Source organism: Carassius carassius, chromosome 43 (assembly GCF_963082965.1).
Source record: "Carassius carassius chromosome 43, fCarCar2.1, whole genome shotgun sequence".
Lineage (NCBI taxonomy): Eukaryota > Metazoa > Chordata > Actinopteri > Cypriniformes > Cyprinidae > Carassius > Carassius carassius.
In genome coordinates, this window is record NC_081797.1 from 11170620 (window position 1) to 11192858 (window position 22239).

The window sequence follows — 22239 nt, forward strand, 5'->3', positions numbered from 1 at the left end:
TAAATACAATTTTATAATAAATGTAAAGTATTAAAACAGATTTTTTTAATATTCATATTTTATATTTTTATCTTATATTTTTTGCATTTTTATATGATATTTATATTATTTTATATTATTATAATATATAAAATACAATTCCTTATAATATATTTACTTCAAAAATATTTATATATATTTAAAAAATTATATTCAGAAAGGAAACATTTTTTTCTTGAGAAACAAATTAAACGGTTCAATGCTATATAATTTTCATATTTACTATGGACTATAAAAACTGTTCTTGCACTTTCTCGCCTGCTTGTTTTTGTGCTCCCTGCTGAGTGTAATACTGGCAGGCGGGCTGTGTCCCTCGCAGGAGTCTGATGTGTGTCTTTTCGTATCATTAACCTATTTTAAATCCGCTTTCAAAGAATTAGGCAGTTTTTTTTTAAATATTTACCCCTCTCTGCAACAGATGCCAAATGACGCACTCAGCTGGCATGGAAGAAAATCATTTCCGCATTACAGTGCTTAATACACAAAACAAATAAACAGAACCAGTCAGAACATAAAACGCCCTAACTATGAGCCAGTAACGAATACCAACTGTTGAATTTAATCTGCAAATCAGAGGATCAAAAATTGTTAACATACAAGTCTCCCTTATTTTGAATCATTTTTCTGAATTGGAGCATGAATTCTCTCACTAATCCATGCTTACCAGCTTTCAGCACTGCAGCAAATAGAGCGGCCAGAGTGAAAGTTCAGCCGCTTGATTGACAGCTACAGCAGCAGGTGGTGTGAGGTCCAGCAGAGCTTCTGCCCTTCACCAAGCTCTGCCAGGGATTCTCAGCCTCAGCTTGCTGCCTCTCAACTCCTCCATTACTCCCTAAACTGGACAGACAGAACCTTCACATTAAATCAGACTGAGATCAACAGGAGCTGGCCACTCTGTTGTGGGGTACAGTTCAACCTGTTCCATTTACCCACTTAGAAACACGGCTTCAAAATGCTGATTCAAATCGTATCCATTTGAATGACACTTCCTTCTATAATACCAATAGGCTTCTGGGCAGTGCGCTGACATATAGCACTGTTGCACTACGGCCGTCCTGAGTTCGAATCCCAGCTTATGGACCTCTCCCGATCCTCTACCCACTCTCTCTCCAACTTCACCTCCTGTCGTTACTCAACTGCCCTATCAAAGTAAAAGCTAAAATCTTTCATCTTAAAATAAATTTTGCTTATCTACCTTATTCCTAAACATGGAAGTAGGCCTATGGGCGAGATTTACAATTCATTGGCCTCTGTTGAGAAATAACGCAAAGAATATCAATGTACAAATGGCGGTGCCTATTTTTATGGGAATATGCTGGATAAATAAACTTTTATTTGGTTCTATACTAACTAATCAATAATAATATATAACAGTTTTATTGAGAATTAAATTAAATGGCTAAATTAAATTGCAGTATGTGAGCATAGGGAGGCAATACAATACCACGCACTTACGTCATAAATATGCTAATTAGCGTATGACGTCATCTAGTTCATGTTCTCATGACTTATTTTTATGAATTAAAATGTTTAAAAAAACCACCCCCCTCTGTTTTTTTCCACAAATCGCACCCTGTGTATATATATATATATATATATATTATACTTCATGTATTTAATACATTATTATTCCATCTACTAAAATAATAATAATAATAAAATATCTTCATCTTTATTTAAAAATGTATTTCAATACATATATATATATATATATATATATATATATATATATGTATTGAAATACATTTTATATAAATATATAAATATATATATAAATATTATACTTCATGTATTTAATACATTATTCCATCTACTAAAATAATAATAATAATAAAATATCTTCATCTTTATTTAAAAATGTATTTCAATACATTTTTAAATAAAGATGAAGATATTTTATTATTATTATTATTTTAGTAGATGGAATAATGTATTAAATACATGAAGTATAATATTTATATATTACTGATAATTATTATCAGTAGTAATAATATATTAATATATAATATACAAGTATTATATATTGTTAGTATTTATATATTATTGTTGTTTTTATTAATACAATTAGCAGTAGAGATAATAATAATAATAATAATAGAAATGTAATATTAGCTGGAATAATAATAATATATTTTAATTATTATATATTGTTATTTATATATTATTGTTATTAATATAACTAGTAGTAGAAATAATAATAGATAGATTAATGATCTTATATTTTAAGTATTATTTATTACTATTTATATATTAATTATTGGTTAATATAATTATTATTATTATTATTAGTAGTAGTAGTAGTAGTAGTAATAATAATAATAATAATAATAATATACATTTCCCATTAGTGGCCATAAAAATGTATATGTATCATACGGGACAAAATTCTGCACTCCTAAAATGAAGTACACAGGCCAAGAACAAACAGTGTCATCTAAAATAGGATGGAATCCCATTTTTCCAGTGCTGAAGAGGATGTTAAACGTGACACTTAAGCTCAGACTACAGTGTGCTGTTCCCAGAGCGAGGCTAAGTAGACGGCACATCATTCTCCAGATAGAGTAGATTGTAGCACTGAAACAGGAACCGAGTTTTGGTCATCTCTGCCATATCACATTCACCTACTAATTGAAAGGTGTGAAACTAGTGGCCAATTTTATCCCTAGCCAAAAAACACTGGCATTTCCATCAACATGCTTCCATGTGCTAGACTGATGCAGATCAGTTAGGAAAATTTAAAAAAATCAGGAAGCGAAAATGGTGTGGCATGTCCAGAATGAGCTTTGGGCCTGACACCTGACCCAATGCTGCCTCGAGGGGGTCAACGCGGGTCAAGAGAATGATGGGAAATAAGACCGGCATGAGGAGACGCAGATGTTTTCCAACAGTGGCCTGGAAAAACTTAGATGCATTTGAGTAAGTAACATGAGAGTGACACCTACACTCCATTCCTCTTAAATTCTTCTGTCACCTCCTTGAAGGTTAGTTTGAGGTCAAGCAGATGCTCCCTCTGCAACCTAAAGTAAGCCCCACTGTTTACATTTGAGCTTTTGCATGGTAATACTGAAGGTGGTCAGGCAGTGGAGACCAATTACTGCGGTTCACCCGAAACCCAAGGCTATATACAGTAAATCAATAAAAGATTCCAGTGTTAAAAGGGGATGCAGCAGACCAGAGTGGGCGTAAAAGAACTTTTAGCATTTTAATCTTGGCCTTAACACAAGTTACAGAACAATGCATGCAACAGAGGACTTCCCCGACACAAAGATGGTTCAACACTGATACAAACATAGTGATAGACTATATAATATATATTTAAATCAAATTGAATGAAAAGTTATTTTCACTTTTATTACTATTATAATAAACTTAAATAATTATTTTAGATATTAAATATATTCATTTATATATTACTTATACATTATTAGTAATAGCAGTAATAAAAATATCAATCAGTATAATAGCAATCAGTGTAAAAATGATAATAAATTTGTATTCATTTTCAAATATTTCAAAACCATGGGCCCTATAATACACCCAGCGCAATGCAAAGCAAGGCACAGCGCAACTGTGTTTGCTAGTTTCAGTCCGGCGCCATTTGCATTTTCCCGTCCAGCGCCACGTTGTTTTATTAACAAATGCATTAGCGCTCATTTGTGGGCTAATGGGCGTGCTGGTATAAAAAAGAGGTGTGTTCAGGCGGATTGCTGTTTTAATAGACTGCACCATAGACCAACTTAAACCTGGTGTAAAAAGTCTGGCGCAATGTTTTTTTTTTTTTTTTTGTTATTTAAAGAGCGTGTTAGTATAGGCGGGTCTGCTTATTAAACACAGGGATGCACAGCAGCACACAAACATGCCAAATATAAACAATTAAAGGATTGCAATGCATTTCGGAGACGTGTTCTGTCTTTGTGCTTGCCAAATTCTGCCATGTAAATAGCAAATCCATCATTGCACGAGCGCAACTGGCTCTTAAAGGGAATGGATGATGAAACTCTGATTGGTTTATTGCATGTTACGCCCAAAAAAACACTCATTACTCATTAAGAGAATTAAGACCATGCGCCCGGACGCTCCAACCATTTTTCCGTCGTTAAAATAGCAAAAGTGGATTTGGACACGGCCTGAGTGCACCTGCGCCATGCGCTTTACACTTTGCGTTTAGATCGTTAAAATAGGGCCCAATTAGTTAAGAATGATATATTATTTTAAATATTACAAAATAAATTTTTGCAACCAGAAATAATTTATTTTAATGATCATTTAAATATTTCAGATAGACTTTTAAATTTTTTTTTTTGTTTTTTTGTTAAGGTTACTGAAAATGTTGGCAGGACAAGCAGAAATCTGAATTACAGAATTTCCAGAAGGAAAAGGATGTCACCTGCCTGCTAAACACAACATGCTAAAACCCTCTCAGTATCTCTAAAATCATCCAATGCCACTGTTGTTGAATGACTAGTTGACCATCCTACCCATCTCTATAACATAGAGTGGTAATTTGAAAGCATATAGTTTGTCGAGCCAGGTTTAAGAAAGTAATGATTACCCATGTCTATACTTCATGCAACTGTATGCATGATGTAAACCTTCCATTACATATAATATACAGTATTTATATATGAGCCTCAGACTCCCAAGTTAAGGCTCAACACATCAGGTTGAGCAAAAGTAAGAAAACGAAGGCAGTGTCAACTCTGCAAACACAGAGAGAACATTGCAGGACATATGACTTCCACCGTGCCAGTCACTCTAGGGATGCACCTCCTGTAATTTGATTCTGGCTAATCCGATTGATCCATGCAAAATCAGGAACATCAGCGAAGCGCTTGTTAAGCGTGTTTCCGAACTCATTGCCCTCACATGAGGCAGTCTGTAAATAGCGCAAAGAGAAAGTGGCAGAGTGAGTGGGATAAATGCAGTCTTCATGAGAGATGTGGGGGAAGCGCAGGTGAAGCAAGCAACCAATTTTCCCCCCAGCAGAGGTGCAGGTTTCTAAAAATACAATCATGCAATGGCCAACGAAGAAGGGATAATGAGATTTCAGACTGCTGTTGTGTCGGAATATGTTAACTCGAAGTTTGGAAGGATGTCACAAGTCAGGAGGTCAGGAAGATAAAAAGGTATTAGAAACTGGAGTCGTTGGTGGTTTTAATTAAAACTACCAATTAAATTAGTTTAATTACCCAATCATTTTACATGTTTCGAAAATGTGAATAGTCAAATACATGGTCTTTTTCTGATGTGGGAGGACTGTTGTTTCCAAATATGCCCCAGCTATACAATGTTATTGAAGTTTACAGAATCAGACATCTTACTCCAAATATCTGTATTTTTTCTCCAAATATCTGTATTTTCTACTTTATATGATACATATAAACAAACTATGACAAGGAAACCTAGATGACAATCAATTTTTATTTTATTTTATTTTTTACAAAAAATCCAAAGTTTCCAAAATTGCCAGTTGGTACCATTCCTGGGCTCTCTAAAGCCCCTTTCCGGCAAATACACGGGTAAAGTGTTACGGCAATTGTTCCCGGGTCGCTAGATTTTGAACTTTCACACTGCCAGTGATTACTCGGAATACGTGCGTGCGTTCACACACAACCCGTAAAGGTCCCGTAACGACACGTGACATCAGGGCATGACGTGTAATGTATGAGTCAAAAACGTAAGGCACGTTATACTTTCACTGAAGCTGCCAAATGATCTCGCCGTCAGCGCGGAAAGTGAGGAACTAACTAATCTCTGCTCCATTACAGTTTGCACATATTCTTTTGTCGCGAACATTGATCTTCCTTCAAAACAGCCGGTGAAAGAGTCGCACGATAACGTGCGTCATCACTACGACACGGCATTAGATCTGGCTTTTGTTCACACAGCGCTCGTCCTGGGATTGAACCCGGCAATGTTACTAGGTCCCCGACCCAGGTTCAATGCCAGAATCAATCCCGTGCACATGTTTGCTTTCACACAGAAGGCGACCCGGCAATGTTCCGTCAATTTGCCGGGTCCGACGTGGAGTGTGAAAGGGGCTTAAGGGTTTCTAAACAATGATTTGGGCAAAAAGTGCAATAGAGCAGAGAGATGGAGAGATTCTGACCCTGGATCATTTCTCAGGTTGTGGAGGTTTCTCTCAGTTCTGTGCTAATGGTGATTTAGCTTCCTGGCCTCATGGAAAAGAGGCCTCACATTGGCAACCAGTAACCTGCCTGGTCAGCGCATACTCCAACTTATATCAATAAAATTAGTCTCATATATGCAAAATACCTCAGTATTTGGGCTGCTGGTGCAGTGGAATATTCATTTAGTGTTAATCCAAAGTGAAGGTACACTTTTCAACACTGTACATGGCATAAAATATACTAATACTAATACTGTATTTTGTCTAGATAAAATGACATTAAATTGTTAAAAACAAAATTAATAATTTAAATCGCTACAAATTAATTTAGGCTTCACCACATTAAAATGAACAATATGAATTACTCAATTTATTCGTGGTAATCAAATTGTAAAAATATACAAAATTAGCTTATACTAATGAATATCCAATATTAATATGTTTAAAAAAAATCTCTAATAGAGATTCTATTAGAGATTTTTTTTAAAACATCTTAATATTGGTAACTGAAATGGACCCAATACATCATGGATTCCTAAGATCATGGTATATCTTAGTGATGAATGACTGTCTGTAATTCAATCTTAAAGGGAAAATTCACCCAAACTTTTTCATTCTGTCAGGCCATCCTTAAAAATATTCTTGTTTGCCGTAATACGACCGACCCTGTCAATTTAGGACCGACTCAATTTTTTATTTTTTCTTGCTTTTAGTCCGACCGACTTGCCGGTTGTACATATGTGTTAAGACCGACCACATTTTTTTCTTCAAACAACTAATACAAAAGCAACAAAATAGTATTAATTATATTTTAGTAAGTAAAATTTTTAAATTACTTCTATATAAATTGCCTAGGCTTACATACAAACGAAGGCTACGTTCTTTCTTTAAAAAAAAAAAAAACCTGTGACATCATCTTTGTTTACACGGATGTCACACTATGGCCTGTGCGTTCACTTCGTCTCCTCTCATTCACTGTCAGAGTCAACAGTTCACGCTTGGTAATGATGGCTGCGGCTGCAGTAAACAAAATGTCCGCGGCCACTGTTCAAAGTCATATGGGTTCGAGCACCATAATACATCTAAAACATTCATGAAAAAAGCTCGACACCGCTATAACTTGGCACGAAGTTCTGGAAAAACTGTGCCCAGATCTTTTCCCATCCCTTCTCGAAAACGAAAATAGGAAATTGATTTTAACGACCTCCTCTTGTTTCTGTTTTTTGAGCGCGTCACACAGCAACTGCAGCTTCGGACACACACGCAAAACAGCAAATAATTCTTCTGCACAATATTTCTCTTTTTACAACAGAAATGTGAATTCTGCCGGTATTCAGACAGTCTCATGCATAGATACAGATTCGGGCTAGAATCGCCTAAGTATGTGATTTTTTTTTGTAGAAATGTCTAATCGTAAACACAGCCATGTTGAAGCCTGCAGTAAATGTTTTGCATGATGGCAGTCCACTCTGTTTATTGTTTTTCGAGAATGTTGCATTCCTGTTTGTCATTGTGCACGTAACTTAACGCCAATAAATCATCAGAAATATTGGTCTTTACCAATATATTTAATCTTTACATTTGTCCTGCCTGTTGTCCGTGGATTTACCTACAGTATATTTGGTGTTATTTGCTGTATAAAATGCATCTAGACATGCTAAATCGATTTTACAATCGATTTAATGAACACTTGTCACTCGAATCAAACAAGATTTTTTTTCACAAAATTGACAACCCAAGAAAGCAAAGTAAACGGTCTCTCATTTGTAGGTTGCATGACACCTAGCTGTGGATGCAAGTAAAACAGTACCTGATTTTTTTTCTTCTCACCTGAAATTCATGCAATAAACATGTTTTTGACAAAGATTTCAATTTGTTTGTGGTCTATATAGCCTGCATCAAAATGAGGTTTGCAATGATGCGCCTGAAGGCACGGGTTGAAGACCCAATCAGTGACGTTGCGATATGCTAATTTGTTTAAATTCATACCTACGTAATCACCATCACCAAAATTGTACTTTTTTTTTTTACATTGAAACTTGAAAAAAAGAATATAGACCTACCTACCGACCCTTTTTTTTTTTTTTTTTTTTTTTACTGTTACTGCAAACCAAAATATTTTTAAGAATGGCCTCATTAATTACTCACCCTCACTTCGTTCCAAACTTGTAAGAACTTTGTTCATCTTCAGAACACAAAATATGATTTTTTTTTTATAAAATCTGAGAGCTTTCTGACACTCCATAGACACCAATTCAACTACCACATTCAAGGCCCAGAAAAGGAGTAAAGACATCATTAAAATAGTCCATGTGAAGAAACTGTAGAAGAAACGGTTTTATTTGCACACAAAAAGTATTCTCGTAGCTTCATAAAATTATGGTTGAACCACAGATCTCACATGGACTATTTTAACAGTGTCCTTACTACCTTTCTGTGCCTTGAATGTGTCAGTTGTGTTGCTGTCTATGCAGGGTCAGAAAACACAAATATCTTAATCTGTGTTCCGAAAATGAACAAAGTTTTTATGGGTTATGAACGACATGAGAGTGAGTGATTAATAAAGTTTTTGGATAAACTATCCCTTTAATTGTTCATTATGAACAAGAAGGCATGCAGACACTGAATAATACACAATGTATGAATTAACTCTAAGCAAAAAAAAATACATTAATCCCTTCCTGTACACCACGCTCAACTTTTCATTTTTTGTAAATTGGCGTAATTCCTTTTGAATTACTGCTTGCTATCAGGCTTAAAAACGGCACAACTAGTCACTTACAAACATCAGAAAGCAATGTAGGTAAATTCACAAATACACGGAAACAAGAGGGTCACTGTGTGGGATTTAATTTAAGCTAAACCCCATTGCTACACAAATGCTGGATAATCTGCTTTCGTACTTGGTAATACCAAATCAACTGCAAAGAAGCTGTGAGAAACTGCGACACACAATGAGCTTGTCGCTAATTACGAGCCAGCAAGACAACAGGAATGCTACATTATAACTCGGAAACCACTGTAGGATTTCATTGGTTTTCATCTTTAAAAATGGTCCAACTTCACTAGATAAAAAAAAATAAAAAAATAAAAAAACTTTTTTTGTATGAAATCCTTTTATAGTTACAGGTTTCATTAAAGTCAGTCTGTGAAAACAGAACGTCACCCCAAGGAAATGTATTTAAAGCAGTGTTTGAGGGGTTAAAAGGTCATGTGTAAACAGACTTTAACGCACTTTGAGATAAGGACTGCACTGACCTCAATCTCTTAACACTGCATATTTGGAGAGTGTTTGAGATAGACGTGAATAATGCGGTAGTCACTGCTCTCGCACGAGGAGGCCCTTTGAGGAATGTGGAACTTTATGGTTAAGTGCACCTTAACTGGGCCTTGCCTCCTTTCAAAGTTCCTGTCAAAGCCCCCATGGCCCAGTTCAACCCAAAGACTTCCCCTCATCTTCAAGGGAGTAGGTGTGAGGGGTTAGAGGGGACAGAGAATGAGTAATGCTAACACATTTCCCAGAGGCAAGGAAGAATGCTGTTGCTTGTGTGGGGTTAAGCTTGTAAGGCCCGGACGGGTCGGCAGAGAGGCGCCTGACAGCCCTGGCGGGTCTTCTTAAAAAAAAGAAAGGATTTATTACTTAAATGCTTACGTATTCAGTACAGGTCAGTTTTCATCTGGATAAGATTATAAAAATGTTTAAAATCTTCATTTAAATAAAGGTGGCTCTTTCTTCCCTTCCCTAAATAAATTTTTTTTAAAAAGCAAAATGAAACAAAATGAAACGAAAACACAACTCAAAAATAAAAACAAAAAAACAGAACAAAACAAAAAAACTAAACAAAACCGAACAAAAACGAACAAAAATCAAAACAAATGTCACAAAAAAAAACACAAAACAAAAGTTGTAAGTCAAATGAAGGGGAAAGGTATTTCTTTAGACACCTGACAAATTAAAAATACTGTTTTAAAGAGATAAATCACCCAAAAACAAAAATTCTGTCATTCATTACTCACCCTCATATAATAGACTAGGTACGGTATTTTAAAAATTGTTTGTCTATGTATTGATGATTAATGAGGTTTCTGAAAAGTTATCTGAAAAGTTATAGGAGTGGTTATGTTTATTACCATATTTTTACAATGACCCAGAAGAGAAAGCAATACAATACAAAAAGACTACAACAGCTACAAATGCTTTGGGAGGAGAAGGGAAACGTTTGAATCGGGAGGAGTGAGATAGAGTGAACGAGATGCGAGAGAAGGGAGAGAACGCTGGTTTAGGAATAGAAATGAATTACTTCCTAACAGGTGGGCCGGGGGTGCAATTTACCCTCTAACCCTGACCAGCATTGAGTTTCAGCTGTACCTCCGGAGCCCATGACCCTCCTGTACCAAATCAGAGAAAGCTGATTTATTTTCTTACCCGTTTTTTCAAAAACTCATGCCAAGCAAGACATTTTTTTTTTTTTAATCTAAGCCTGAGCTCCATTTATCCAACTAACCCAACCAAAACTCACCTCTTCACCACCTTAAAATAAAACTTCAACAGCAAATTAATCAAGAGTTTGTGTAGGCTGATTTTTGTTTAGTTTTCATAGCTGTTTTTAAACTTAGAAAAATTAGCTCATTTTTTTCCATCAGTGAAAAGCGATGTTTTGATAGCTCATCCTACGCAGTTCACAGAGGCGCTTCCACCTTCAATTCATGCTATGTTAAAAATAACTCATACAGGTGAAAAGGAAAGCGACAGTTAAATGGAGCATCAAAATAAATCACAAAACCGTGCATGCCGCACCTCTCTATTAAAGCGCAGGGTCATGAAGGGATGACCCATGTTTTTAATTGCTGTTTTTATAGAGGATCCACAGCTCTGAAGAGGCCATACTGTAGCTGTGGTGTTTGAAAACATGTACACAAACACTTTACTGCATAAAAGTGCTCATAATGCAAAAACCTGTAGTTTTGAGAAGTGTATATTTAGCATCATATAAAGGATTGAGTATGTATTCAAAAGAACTGAGCAGTTAATCTGTTCATTGCGGTGGTTCAATGCTGCCTTGAAAATCTGTGTGTCCTGTAAAAATGCTGAAATATTAAATATAACTGTTTCTAGTAAGCGTTTAAATGTCTGGAAATCTCATAACTGTTACATTTAAGTTTGCTTTTATTTTTTATATGTTAGTCTATATGATGATGTTTTAAATGAATAAAAAACAAAAAAAAACAATGACTGAAAAAAAGTCATAGGGGTGTTGTTTTGAAAATAAAACAAAATAAAATACACTACATTTAAAAATTCTGGGGTCATTTTGGATTTTTAAAAGGAATTAATACTTCTATCCAGCAAGTAAAAACAGTGAAGACATTTATAATTACATAACAAATGTCTGTTTAAAATAAATACTGTTCTTTTTGAATCCTGAAAAAAGTCAAGGTTTTCCACGAACATATTAAGCAACACAACATTGATATTAATAATAAACTGATAAACATTTAATAAAAAAAGATTACATACACGATATTAAAAGTGAAAAGTATGATTAAATTGTAATAATATGAATGTTTTTGCTGTATATTGGATCAAATAAATGGAGCTTTGGTGAACAAGAGGCTTATTTTCAAAAACAATTAAAAAAAAATTAAGAAAAAAACTTAAGAACCCAAACTATTTGAATAATAGGGAAAACATACAAAATACCTTTATTATTATTATATCCCCACTGAAAAGCACCACTGAGTGAAGATATATTCCTCAAACCATCGTGCAAGAGGAGGTGATGCTAGTCCTTCAAGAATCACTCAAAACCTATCTGTTCATTAAGCCTATATATAAGGTCTTAATAAATAATTTTCCACAATACCTCATGCTATTCTAATTAAGTCATTTTTTGGGATCTTTTACGTTTCTCAGAACCTGACACATTGTAATTCTGAGACTCCAGGAAAGTTGCAGTTCTGGAAAATGGTGGCACTGTCGACTAAATGCTCCCTGATAGTGTCACACCTAATTCTTCACTTTAATTCTTAATTCTTTTGCAGTTTACGTGTTTCTGTTCTTCTCCACCTGTAAGCATTTTGCTGTCCAGTGGTCATGTCTTTACTTTGCAATTACTGTAGTGATCTAATTTTGAATATTTCTCATGAGGATCTAATAATTTTGTTTTTTTCAGTCTGAGTGAAATGTCTTTTTTTGGCTCATTTTATCAGTAAAGGAAAAGTACCTAATAATTCTGCACACCTAAATAAAAGGTGTTATTTTTTTCTCTTCCAGTCTTCATGGTCAACTACATATATATATCACACTCGTTGCCTTCTCTAGTGCAGCTCAACCAATTCACATCCCATTCACATCCCAAGTTGATTCAGTTAAATAAATAATATTAATAGAAAGAAAAAAACATACATTTACAAAAACTTATATAATTACAATTTCACAGATCTGCTAAAAATAAATTCTTATTGGAAGGGATGGTGAATAAATAAATGTAAACATACATACATTACAAATAAGTAAATGTAAACATACATTTACAAAAACTTATATAATTACAATTTCACAGTTCTGCTAAAAATAAATTCTTATTGGAAGGGATGGTGAAGATGGACAGCACAGTGAGTGCAATGCAGGAGAGCAGCTCACCATTTGCCTTTGAGGTGTCCCTGTTACCTGCAATAGTACAGGAAACTATTTATAGAATCAATGTCAACGGACTGTCAGCGTATTTTAAGCTATGCCCCTCAGGACCACCATATAGCCTTGAGAGAGCTCATGGAGAGAGCTCATGGGGGGAGAGGGAGAGAGAGAGAGGGAGAGAGAGAGAGAGAGAGGAAAAAAAAGGCAGGTGAGAGAGGAAAAACAGACTCTAAGCCAGATTCTGATAAGGTCCTTTCAACTCTACACTTAATGTGATGGTGCTCCATTTTGACAAGTACTTAAGATGAGGTCTGGACTATTTAGAAACCATCTGCTTTAATGGAGGAAGTGAGATCAGCCATTAAGTTAAAGTGCCAGTGTGATTCAATGGATGGAACGCCTCTATTCTAGAACGGGGTCAATAGCCTTTGGTGGAACTCACAGATAAAACAGATGAATGAGATGAAAGGGATGGACGAAAAACAACATTTAATGGAGAAAAAAAAGAAAGGAAGAGGGGCAGACGGATACAATGGGCTAGAAACCAGATGAAATATTAAGGCAGACACACTGAGTTCTGGGTGCGCCCTACATTGAATAAGTGATAAACCTGCCCGGGTTCCTGTGTCTTTGATGTGTGAGCGCCTGTTTGTCTGCCGGAGTCCCTGTCTGAGGTCCCTGGGTCAGCGCTGGGGATTATGGGCTGGATGAGACTTTTGCATTGACCTTTTCTATTACCTGCGCTTTTAGAAGAATCCAGAAAATGAGCAATAACACCAATGCTCATGCTGCCCACATAACAACAGGAAATTTGCGATAACACGACTGCTGTTGCATAACCATAACACATATTTCGACACTTTACCACCTACATTTCAGAAATGACAAGGTGTGATGTATGTTTCACCATATGGGTAGAGTAAACAGCTCAAAAATGCACAAACAATGCATCAATTCAAATCAATGAGCACTTCCTGCAGACGGCTCTTGTTTTTTTGCTTGAGGATGGCAAGTCACTCTCTCTCAGAGTAAGGCTATCTTTCTCAAAGCTCTCCCGGTGGAACGTGAACCTTCCCCTGGGCCATTCTATCTTTAGCAATTTACTTCCGTCATGTTACCGGAGCCGGTGGCAGGCCTTCAAGCTGGTATCCACACCTCGCGGCTACCCAATCTCTTGCTCTTTAAAACACAGGAAGAAGCTCTTTGCCTGCTTCCTGTCTGTCACCCCTACAAGCAACCTTCAGATATGTAATACCAGGTGGTGCGCACACATTTACAGACCCTCAAACAAACATACACAGACTGAGTTACATGTGTAATTTAATCATCTATAGAATATATTAAAAACAGTTCAGCAATATTAGGTTTCAACTTCACCTGTTAATCTATTTTAATTTAAATAGCCTACTTATTTTAAATGGGACATATGATGCGAATTAAATGTTTTAATTTCTCTTTGGACTGTTACAAGTTCTTGGCAAGCTCAAGAAGATCTGTAAAGTTGCAAAGACTAAAGTCTCAAATCCAAAGAGATACCCTTTATCAAAGTTAAGACTCTGCCACGCCCCCCAAAATGGCTCGTTTAAACACAGCCCCACAATATCTAAGTTACTATACGGAAATATTTGCTTAATGCCGCCCAGATGTTCACGCAAAGAAAGAAGGCATTGTTTCAGTAACCACAGTTAGCGTTGAAGCAGCTTTGTCATGGAAATGCTGTGTGTATCTAGGCAAAAGCAAAATCACTTTATTTGGCCTTCCGAAAGTAGATGCATTTAGGAATCTTTAAGATTACTAACTACAGAACAGCAACACATTTCATGGACAACCGTTTCGTGAACCTAGGAGAGGAGGTCATTCTGACTTTGCTATGACAATCTGGCACTTCTGAATCAGCTACTGGAAGTATGTTTTGTGATTAGTTTAAGTATTTACTATTCACTGTTCAAATGCGGAGTTTTGCACGTTGTGTGTGTGTTTGAGAGAGAGGGTCACAGTGGAGTCAGCGGTCTTAACCGTCCGTGGCTTGTGTACTGCAAACACATATGAGCTTCATCACTGTGTCTGTCACGCGACTCTGTTTCCCTTTCTGGCTTGAACTGATGGTAAAACCAAGGACATTATTAACTGTCTTTACAGTTATTTTGAATGATTAAGCTCGCAATTATGGGGCATTTCATTTCTGACGAGTGCTTGCACTGTTTGGCCAATCCCAATGCACTGGGTCAGTTGGCCAATCAGAGCAGACTACGTTTGTCGGAAGGAGGGACTTTGTAGAAAACAACGTGTTTGAGAGAGGCGGGGCATAAAGGACCTACAATAATGTACATTCTTTGAAAAATAATGTTTTTTTTTTTTTTTTTACATTAAAAGCATGTCAACATATTCTGTTACACCAAATACACAAAATAATGATCTTTAAAAAATCATCATATGACCCCTTTAAATTTGCAAAAATGTAAGTATATACACTTTCCATACACTTTGTTTATAGGACACAAAATATATGTCTTTAACAATTATGTACTAACATTTAAATTAATCATTTGATATCATGTAATTATTGTTCCATACATGTTTTACATTGTACTTTTATAAAAATAAAAAAAATCCCTATATTTAATTTCTGTAATACATCATAAAACATTGAAATACAAAGACATTGTACGAATCTTTTGTTCATTGTACATGGTATAATGTAAAAGTGGGACCTATTTATATTGTACAAAAAATTGATAATTCATCCTCGTGGAGCTTCAAGGGTAATTACATTTTACCATATAAAGAGCAAAAAATTACTTTACTTTTATCTTAGAATCCAAATAATGATTTTAAATACTGATATTGTGGTGTCATAAAAATTAAAATTATTAATAATACAAACTACTAATTCTGTATTGTACTTAATTAAAATAATATAGAAAACAAAACTCCATTTATTATTATAGTAGTAGTATTAGTAGTAATTCATCAAATGAATTATTTAGCAATTTTATTTAAGAGTTCTTTGATGCACACTAATACTTGTCTGTGACTTGAGTGCTCTCAGATCATTTGAGTCATGGTCCTTTTGTTGTTATTCAGATACTTCTGGAATTTCGTGTGTCGCCTATGCACAGAAGATCTAATGCATCAGGAAGTCAACAAGGACGAAAATGCTGAAGAGTTCCACCAATTGAAGACCACATTACTGCATGTACATGCACACACACACTCTCAAACCGAAAGGAATCCAGAGAGAGTCAGTCAAGAGGAAGTGATGGCAGGAAGCATCACACAAAAAGGCGCCACGAGTCATACTTCTCTTTGCTGTCCACTTCCTCCTGTCTCTGCTCCCACGCACAAAAGACAGGGAAGCAGAATGAGGAAACTCTGCCCTAAGGGACCGTGGGGCGCCCAGGGCCAGATAATGACAGGGTTTCCCTGTAAATGTGCCTTGACAGGTTTGATTCGGAAGGGCATCCTGGACTGGAATGAGCCAACATTGTAAATTGTGAATGGAAAAAGTGAACCTATGCACTATAGCTAATTTTTACTAGTCAACTTGTCATCCAGAAGAGCATTTGACTAGTCAGTGGGTTAATGTTTACCTTATGTGAATGACTCACCATGTGCCATGCAGCTTCAGCAGCCTTTATTGTTTTTGGCAAGAGGTGGTTGACCCAATATAGTTTAATCCACAAACAAATGACTACTATGAGCCGTTTCCTTTAATGACTTGTTTAAAAAGACTGATTCAAAACACATCCTGTGTAACATACAGCATTAGCAAATGTCTTTCATATCTCATAATAACAACGGAAATACACCCAATTAAACAGAATCTGTTCAAACGGAGTTTGATGCTTGTGAATAAGAATCAAATCCTGATGCGATTTGCAAAAGCATGAATGTGGTTAAAGACACACAGCAACACCAGCTGGGACTTAGCACAGAACAAGTGCAACTGAAATCACATGATCAACAACTAGTCAAAACCTATCCCGTGAGTCTAGTGGCAGAACTAATCGACTAGTCAGTGAGTGTGCAGGCGACTAAGCCAAACAATTGTTTTCTCTGTGCAGTACAGTGTGTACAGACAAAAGGGACAAATGGAAGAGAGGGAGAGAGCTGAAGACACAGTGTGGGGGAGTCTATTATTAGTCTATGGCTCCAGCGGCAAAGTGTGGTCACATCAGAGCCCAGCTTTAGGCACGTGTGTGCTCTGTGTGTTTTTGCTGTCACGCTCGAGCTACTCTACACAGCCAAAATAAGTGTGCTCAAAAAAAAAAAAAAGAAAGAAAGAAAAAAAGAGAGGGGGAAAGAAAGGGCCAGAGAAAGAGACTTCCTGTAAACATGCACGGCACACACAGTCTGTACTGTGCCATCTCGCAGCATTTCCTCAATCCGCTTGTAAAGCAGAAAGCGCAGCATTTTGCACGGAAGCATGAGGACATTCCCATAATTGGGATCAGAACAAGGCACGCAGTAAATAAGAAAGGTTTTGAAAACTGCCGGCCACACAAACAACACTTGTTGGGCTAAATATATTAAACAGTCAATTTTTTTTGACCTGCTACTGTAATAGTAATCATGTGCTATATTTGCTATAATTGGGTTCAAAAATCTGAGGCCACAATTGCAAATGCTTATGTTTTGCATTTTTGTAACTGAATATATTTATATTATATATTATTACTATTGTTATAAATTATTATATAATATATATATATATAATTGAAATTACATTATATTTAATACAAATAATTCATTTTTAATTATGCATTATAGTATCATTATAAATATAATTATTTAAATATTGAATTTTTTTTATTATAGTATCAGAAAAGCAATTTGAGAAAACACTTAAAACTTAAAACAAATTACATTAATTTAAAAATATAAATATTTCAATGCAAATGAAAAAGTTAAAAATGAACATGAGTTTAAAAACTATATTTAATATAAATTTATTTGCATAACAAATTATAGTATCATAATTTTGATTAATTAACAATAATTAGCCATTTGAGAGTTAAGAAAAAAAAATACAAATTAATAATCATATTTTATATAATTATATAGAATTTTTCATTACAAATTAAAGCATTGATATAGCAATTTGAGGGAAAACAATTGATACTGACAGCAATTTAATAATTATATTCAATATACATTTATATTTCATTACAAATCATATATCAGAATATCAATTTGAGAAAAAAACATAAAGTGGAAAATTAACACAAATGTAATAATTCTAAAGATTTTGTCTTTTTCTTTCATTGTAGCATTCCAGATTTGTAATGTGGTCTCAGAATTTTAAACCCCACTGTATTAGAAAGTGAATGACAGAACTGGATAGAGTAGACAAAACCATTACAAAGTTAAAAATACTGATAAATACTGATGACATGAGGAGCGATTATAAAAAATAAAAATAAAACATGACAGAGTGTCAGTGATTTGCATTGACAGCACTCTGTTCAGTGAGGGCTCAACATTAGCTGGCCTATATCTCCCCCTAGTGCTTGGACTGAAACAGTTCCGATTACATTAATCAGTTCCTGTTAGAGTTAAGATCTTACCGCTGTGGAGAAAATAACACGTCCCACTTCAACCACCTGAGGGTCACCAGACTGAGTATCAGCAACAATGGGATTAATCTAAGGAAATGAGAGTATTGATGTCAACAAGTGATTACTACAAACATGAATGTAGTGTGCACATCACAGAGCTAACATACTGACTGAATAAAAGTACTGGATTGATCTACAGCACTGATGCTGTACCGACCCCGAGGGGAAAATCAGTAGTTTGTGAAACACTTTTGAAGGATTGTAGTAGCAGTGCAGCTGTGTCCACTGACCTCTACTGTGCCATTCTGAGCATTGTGTCGGTGAGGTGATCGAGGGTAAATGTCCATCAGGTGTGGAGGTGGATCCGGAGTGACTCGTTTGCTGTGCCTGCTCAACAGATCTCTGTAATTCAGTGAATCAAAGTTGGTCTTCCACATCAAGACCTGAAACCCAGACCACCGCAAGCATGTGACATCAGCCTGATAGCGATCGGAGGGTAAAACAATCATTAGGTCATGATTACCTGAGAATCAGCACCTCCTGAAGCAAACAGACCTCCGTCTCGAGAAAACGCCACAGCCAGCACTGGACCCTGAGAGCAAGGGGAAAAAGACACTTTAGGGCTTCTCCTATAAGGGTGGGATGTTTAATACAGGTCTATAACACAAAATACACATAAAACTGAAGGAATTGTTAACCAGAAATGAAAACATGCTCTTATCATTTTAAAAAAAGTCATTTTTTTCAGAAACACTTTACAATAACATCCAGTTAGTTAATGTTAGTTACTGCTTCAACTAACCCACTGTAAACATATGAGCAATACATTTGTAACGGTATTTATTAATCTTGGGTAATGTTAGTTAATAAAAATCACTAAAAGCTAACAGATACAACTTTTGATTTTAATGTATCAGTAAATGTTGAATTTAATATTAAATTAATTTATTAAGACTAATAAATGCTTTAGAAGTATTTTTCTTTTTTTTTAGTTTATGGTAAGTAATGTAGTTAACTTATATTTACAACAAAAAATATATATATTTTTGTAATTTAGATTTTTTTTATGCAACTCTTGCCATAAAATGACAGTTTATGATCTACATTTTTATTTACTTATGTAAAGCTACAAAACTGTACAAAAATAAATCAATTAAAGAATTTAATTTAAAAACTATGTTGAAAGTTGTCTTCAGCTTTACCATAGACAGTATGAACAGTAACATAAAAAAGCTAAACATAACAGAGGAAAATTACCTGTCAAATTATATAGCATTAAAAAAGAATTATGTGACAAATATTTTTAATTAAAATTAAATTGGAAACAAAATTGTAATGTTAACTGTTTGGCAAGAACTCAATAAATAAATTCTCCTTTGTGTCCTACTGAAAAAGCAGAATGTTTCTTTAAAATAGCATGAGGGTGGTGACCGAATTTTCATTTTTTTGGATGAATTCCTAAGCGTTCAAGTTGGGAATGGGATTCAAATTCTTCATTATTAGCAAGAGGGAGACACCTTGTGGCCGTGAAGGGTGTAAATGAGCCTCCCCTCCAGCAGGTCTAAGATCTTCATTGTACTGTCACTTGAACCACTGATCAGATAGTTTCCGGATGGATGAAAGGAAAAGCAGTTGACCCCTGCACTATGAACTGCAAGACAAATGGAAGTTATATGCTTAAAACAAGACTAGTCCTTGACTCTATTAAAAATAAATTACCATGTATGATGTGGAAAACTCTGTTCTACTACCTCTGTAATGTTGTATTAATTTGTTTGTACGAATATCCCAGATTTTCAATGTGTTGTCCGCTCCTGATGACGCAATGCATGTGCCACTAGAATTGAAGTCCACAAATGTTGCTGACCTAAACAGACAATTTGAAATATCAGTTAACTTGAACACAAAAAACTAAGATTCGGGAGAAAACAACACCGCTCAAGTCGCACCCTTCGTAGTCTGTGAAAATGTTGATGCACTGACGCGAGGATGTATCCCAGAGGCGAACCGTCCTGTCATCACCACAGGAAGCAACAAGACGTCCATCTGGAGAAAACCTAACAGGGACAGACCAAGTGACAGTGAGAGAAATCCAACTTTAAGGAACAAACCTGAAAGGTTACACAGATGGTCTCATACCTCGCACAGCGCACCCAGTTGGTGTGCCGGTTGAGAGAATAGAGGAATTTCTTCCTTTCGACACCCCACACTTTCACAGACTTGTCATCTGAAGCCGTGACCAGCCTTTGGCCATCGCTGGAGAACTGAACGCTTCGAACGCTCGCGGTGTGAGCTTTGAACACAGTCGACTCGCCCTTTCTGTAACACAAATTTAGTGTAACGCATTAAGATACAAATAATACTGAAACTAGAAAGTGGGCATCTGTTCTCACTCACATGCTGGGCGTCCACAGTCGAACTGTTTGATCTCTGGATGAAGATGCCACCAAGGAACCACTTGGAGAAAAATGGACACCTGTAATGATATCTGTGTGACCCACAAACCTGAATGCTCTGGCTTTAGGAGTGAGGTTCCAGATCATAAGGTTCTTGTCACAGGATCCAGTAGCTGCAAGAGAAGTTGCAAGTGGATAAACTGGAATGTTCTCAGATGGAGAAAAAAAAAAAGACAAATATGACATACCGAGCTGTTTATTATTGGGGCTGAAGTCGGCACAGGAAACAACATCTTTGTGACCTTTAAAATGTCTTTCAAGCGTGGGATCTTCCTGGAAAAAAAACACATCATAGAAGAATAAGGTGTAAAAAATTAAGTCCAAAAGTCTGACAGAATTAGAATTACTTTTATTGAATTTTTTGTTTAAATACAAGTTTTTAGTGCAAATTTTTAGCATAGTGTGAGTGAATATACACGTTATATTAAATACACACAAACATACATATAAAACTAAAAAAAGTTAAAACTATGTTTTAGATCAGTACCCATTGTTTGTGATCCAGCTACACCTCCGGAAGAATTAAGTCTCACACTTTATATTTTTATAATAATTAGCAAATCGCCTTTGTCCATTAGCATTTAAAGAGATATGCACCGAAACAAGTCTGTGTTGTTGAAACCAGTCGGGTGTTGTTTTGAGATCATTCTCAAGGTTAAATACCTATTTTAAATCATAACAAGAAATAGTTTAATAGCTATGATACTGTTTTTGAAATCAAACTCTATGGTTGGCTATGACAGGAAACACTTGAATCTAACAATGTCTTGGAAAAAAGTTAACCTTGAAAAATGAAGCATAGCTATTCATAAACTCATAGAGGAAATAAAAGAGTTATCGCATAAGGATGTTCTAAACTCCTGAAACATTGGTGTTTCATATTTTAGAGCAGTCACTGCAATTTATGAAAGTTAATGTAACACCTGTATGTGTTAGTGTGTGTAAAAACATCAGATGTAACCCACTTTGTAATCCTTTAAAATTGTCATAAGTAACGTTAACTGTAATTTCACTAACATTACACATTTTTTAACTGATTACATTTACTTTTATTTTATAATTAAATTATGTAACCCCATCTCATTATCATGTCCAAAAAACATGATAATGGTATATTTTCAAAAAATCATGGTATTGACGTGGTACATGTCCAACAAACGAGGTTAATACCATGGTACAAAACACCATGATGGTAGTAACGTTTCCATGTCTAAAACTACGCTAATTTCACAGCACTTTTTTGTTAGTGATAGTTAATTGTAATGTTTTGGTCAATTACTCAAGTTTAATTTCGAATTCGAACAAATATTACCAATAAATACACTCAAATATACAAACATAAACACGGAACTTTCCAGCACAATTTGCATAGAGCTAACCAACAACTAAGTTAACTAAAATGCCCATATCCGCAATTTT

General features: G+C 35.4%; 1 protein-coding gene across 1 annotated transcript in view; it reads right to left on the minus strand.

Moving 5' to 3' along the window:
- The window catches only part of LOC132125524 (POC1 centriolar protein homolog B), a 38468-nt gene that overhangs the window by 15660 nt on the left and 569 nt on the right, over positions 1-22239 (minus strand). The window contains exons 2-10 of the mRNA XM_059536982.1: positions 21009-21093; positions 20762-20933; positions 20504-20683; positions 20314-20421; positions 20116-20231; positions 19882-20015; positions 18888-18956; positions 18655-18807; positions 18374-18451 (exon numbers count right to left, since the gene is read on the minus strand). Coding sequence (XP_059392965.1) covers positions 18374-18451; positions 18655-18807; positions 18888-18956; positions 19882-20015; positions 20116-20231; positions 20314-20421; positions 20504-20683; positions 20762-20933; positions 21009-21093 — 1095 coding nt within the window. The remainder of the gene's footprint in view (positions 1-18373; positions 18452-18654; positions 18808-18887; positions 18957-19881; positions 20016-20115; positions 20232-20313; positions 20422-20503; positions 20684-20761; positions 20934-21008; positions 21094-22239) is intronic.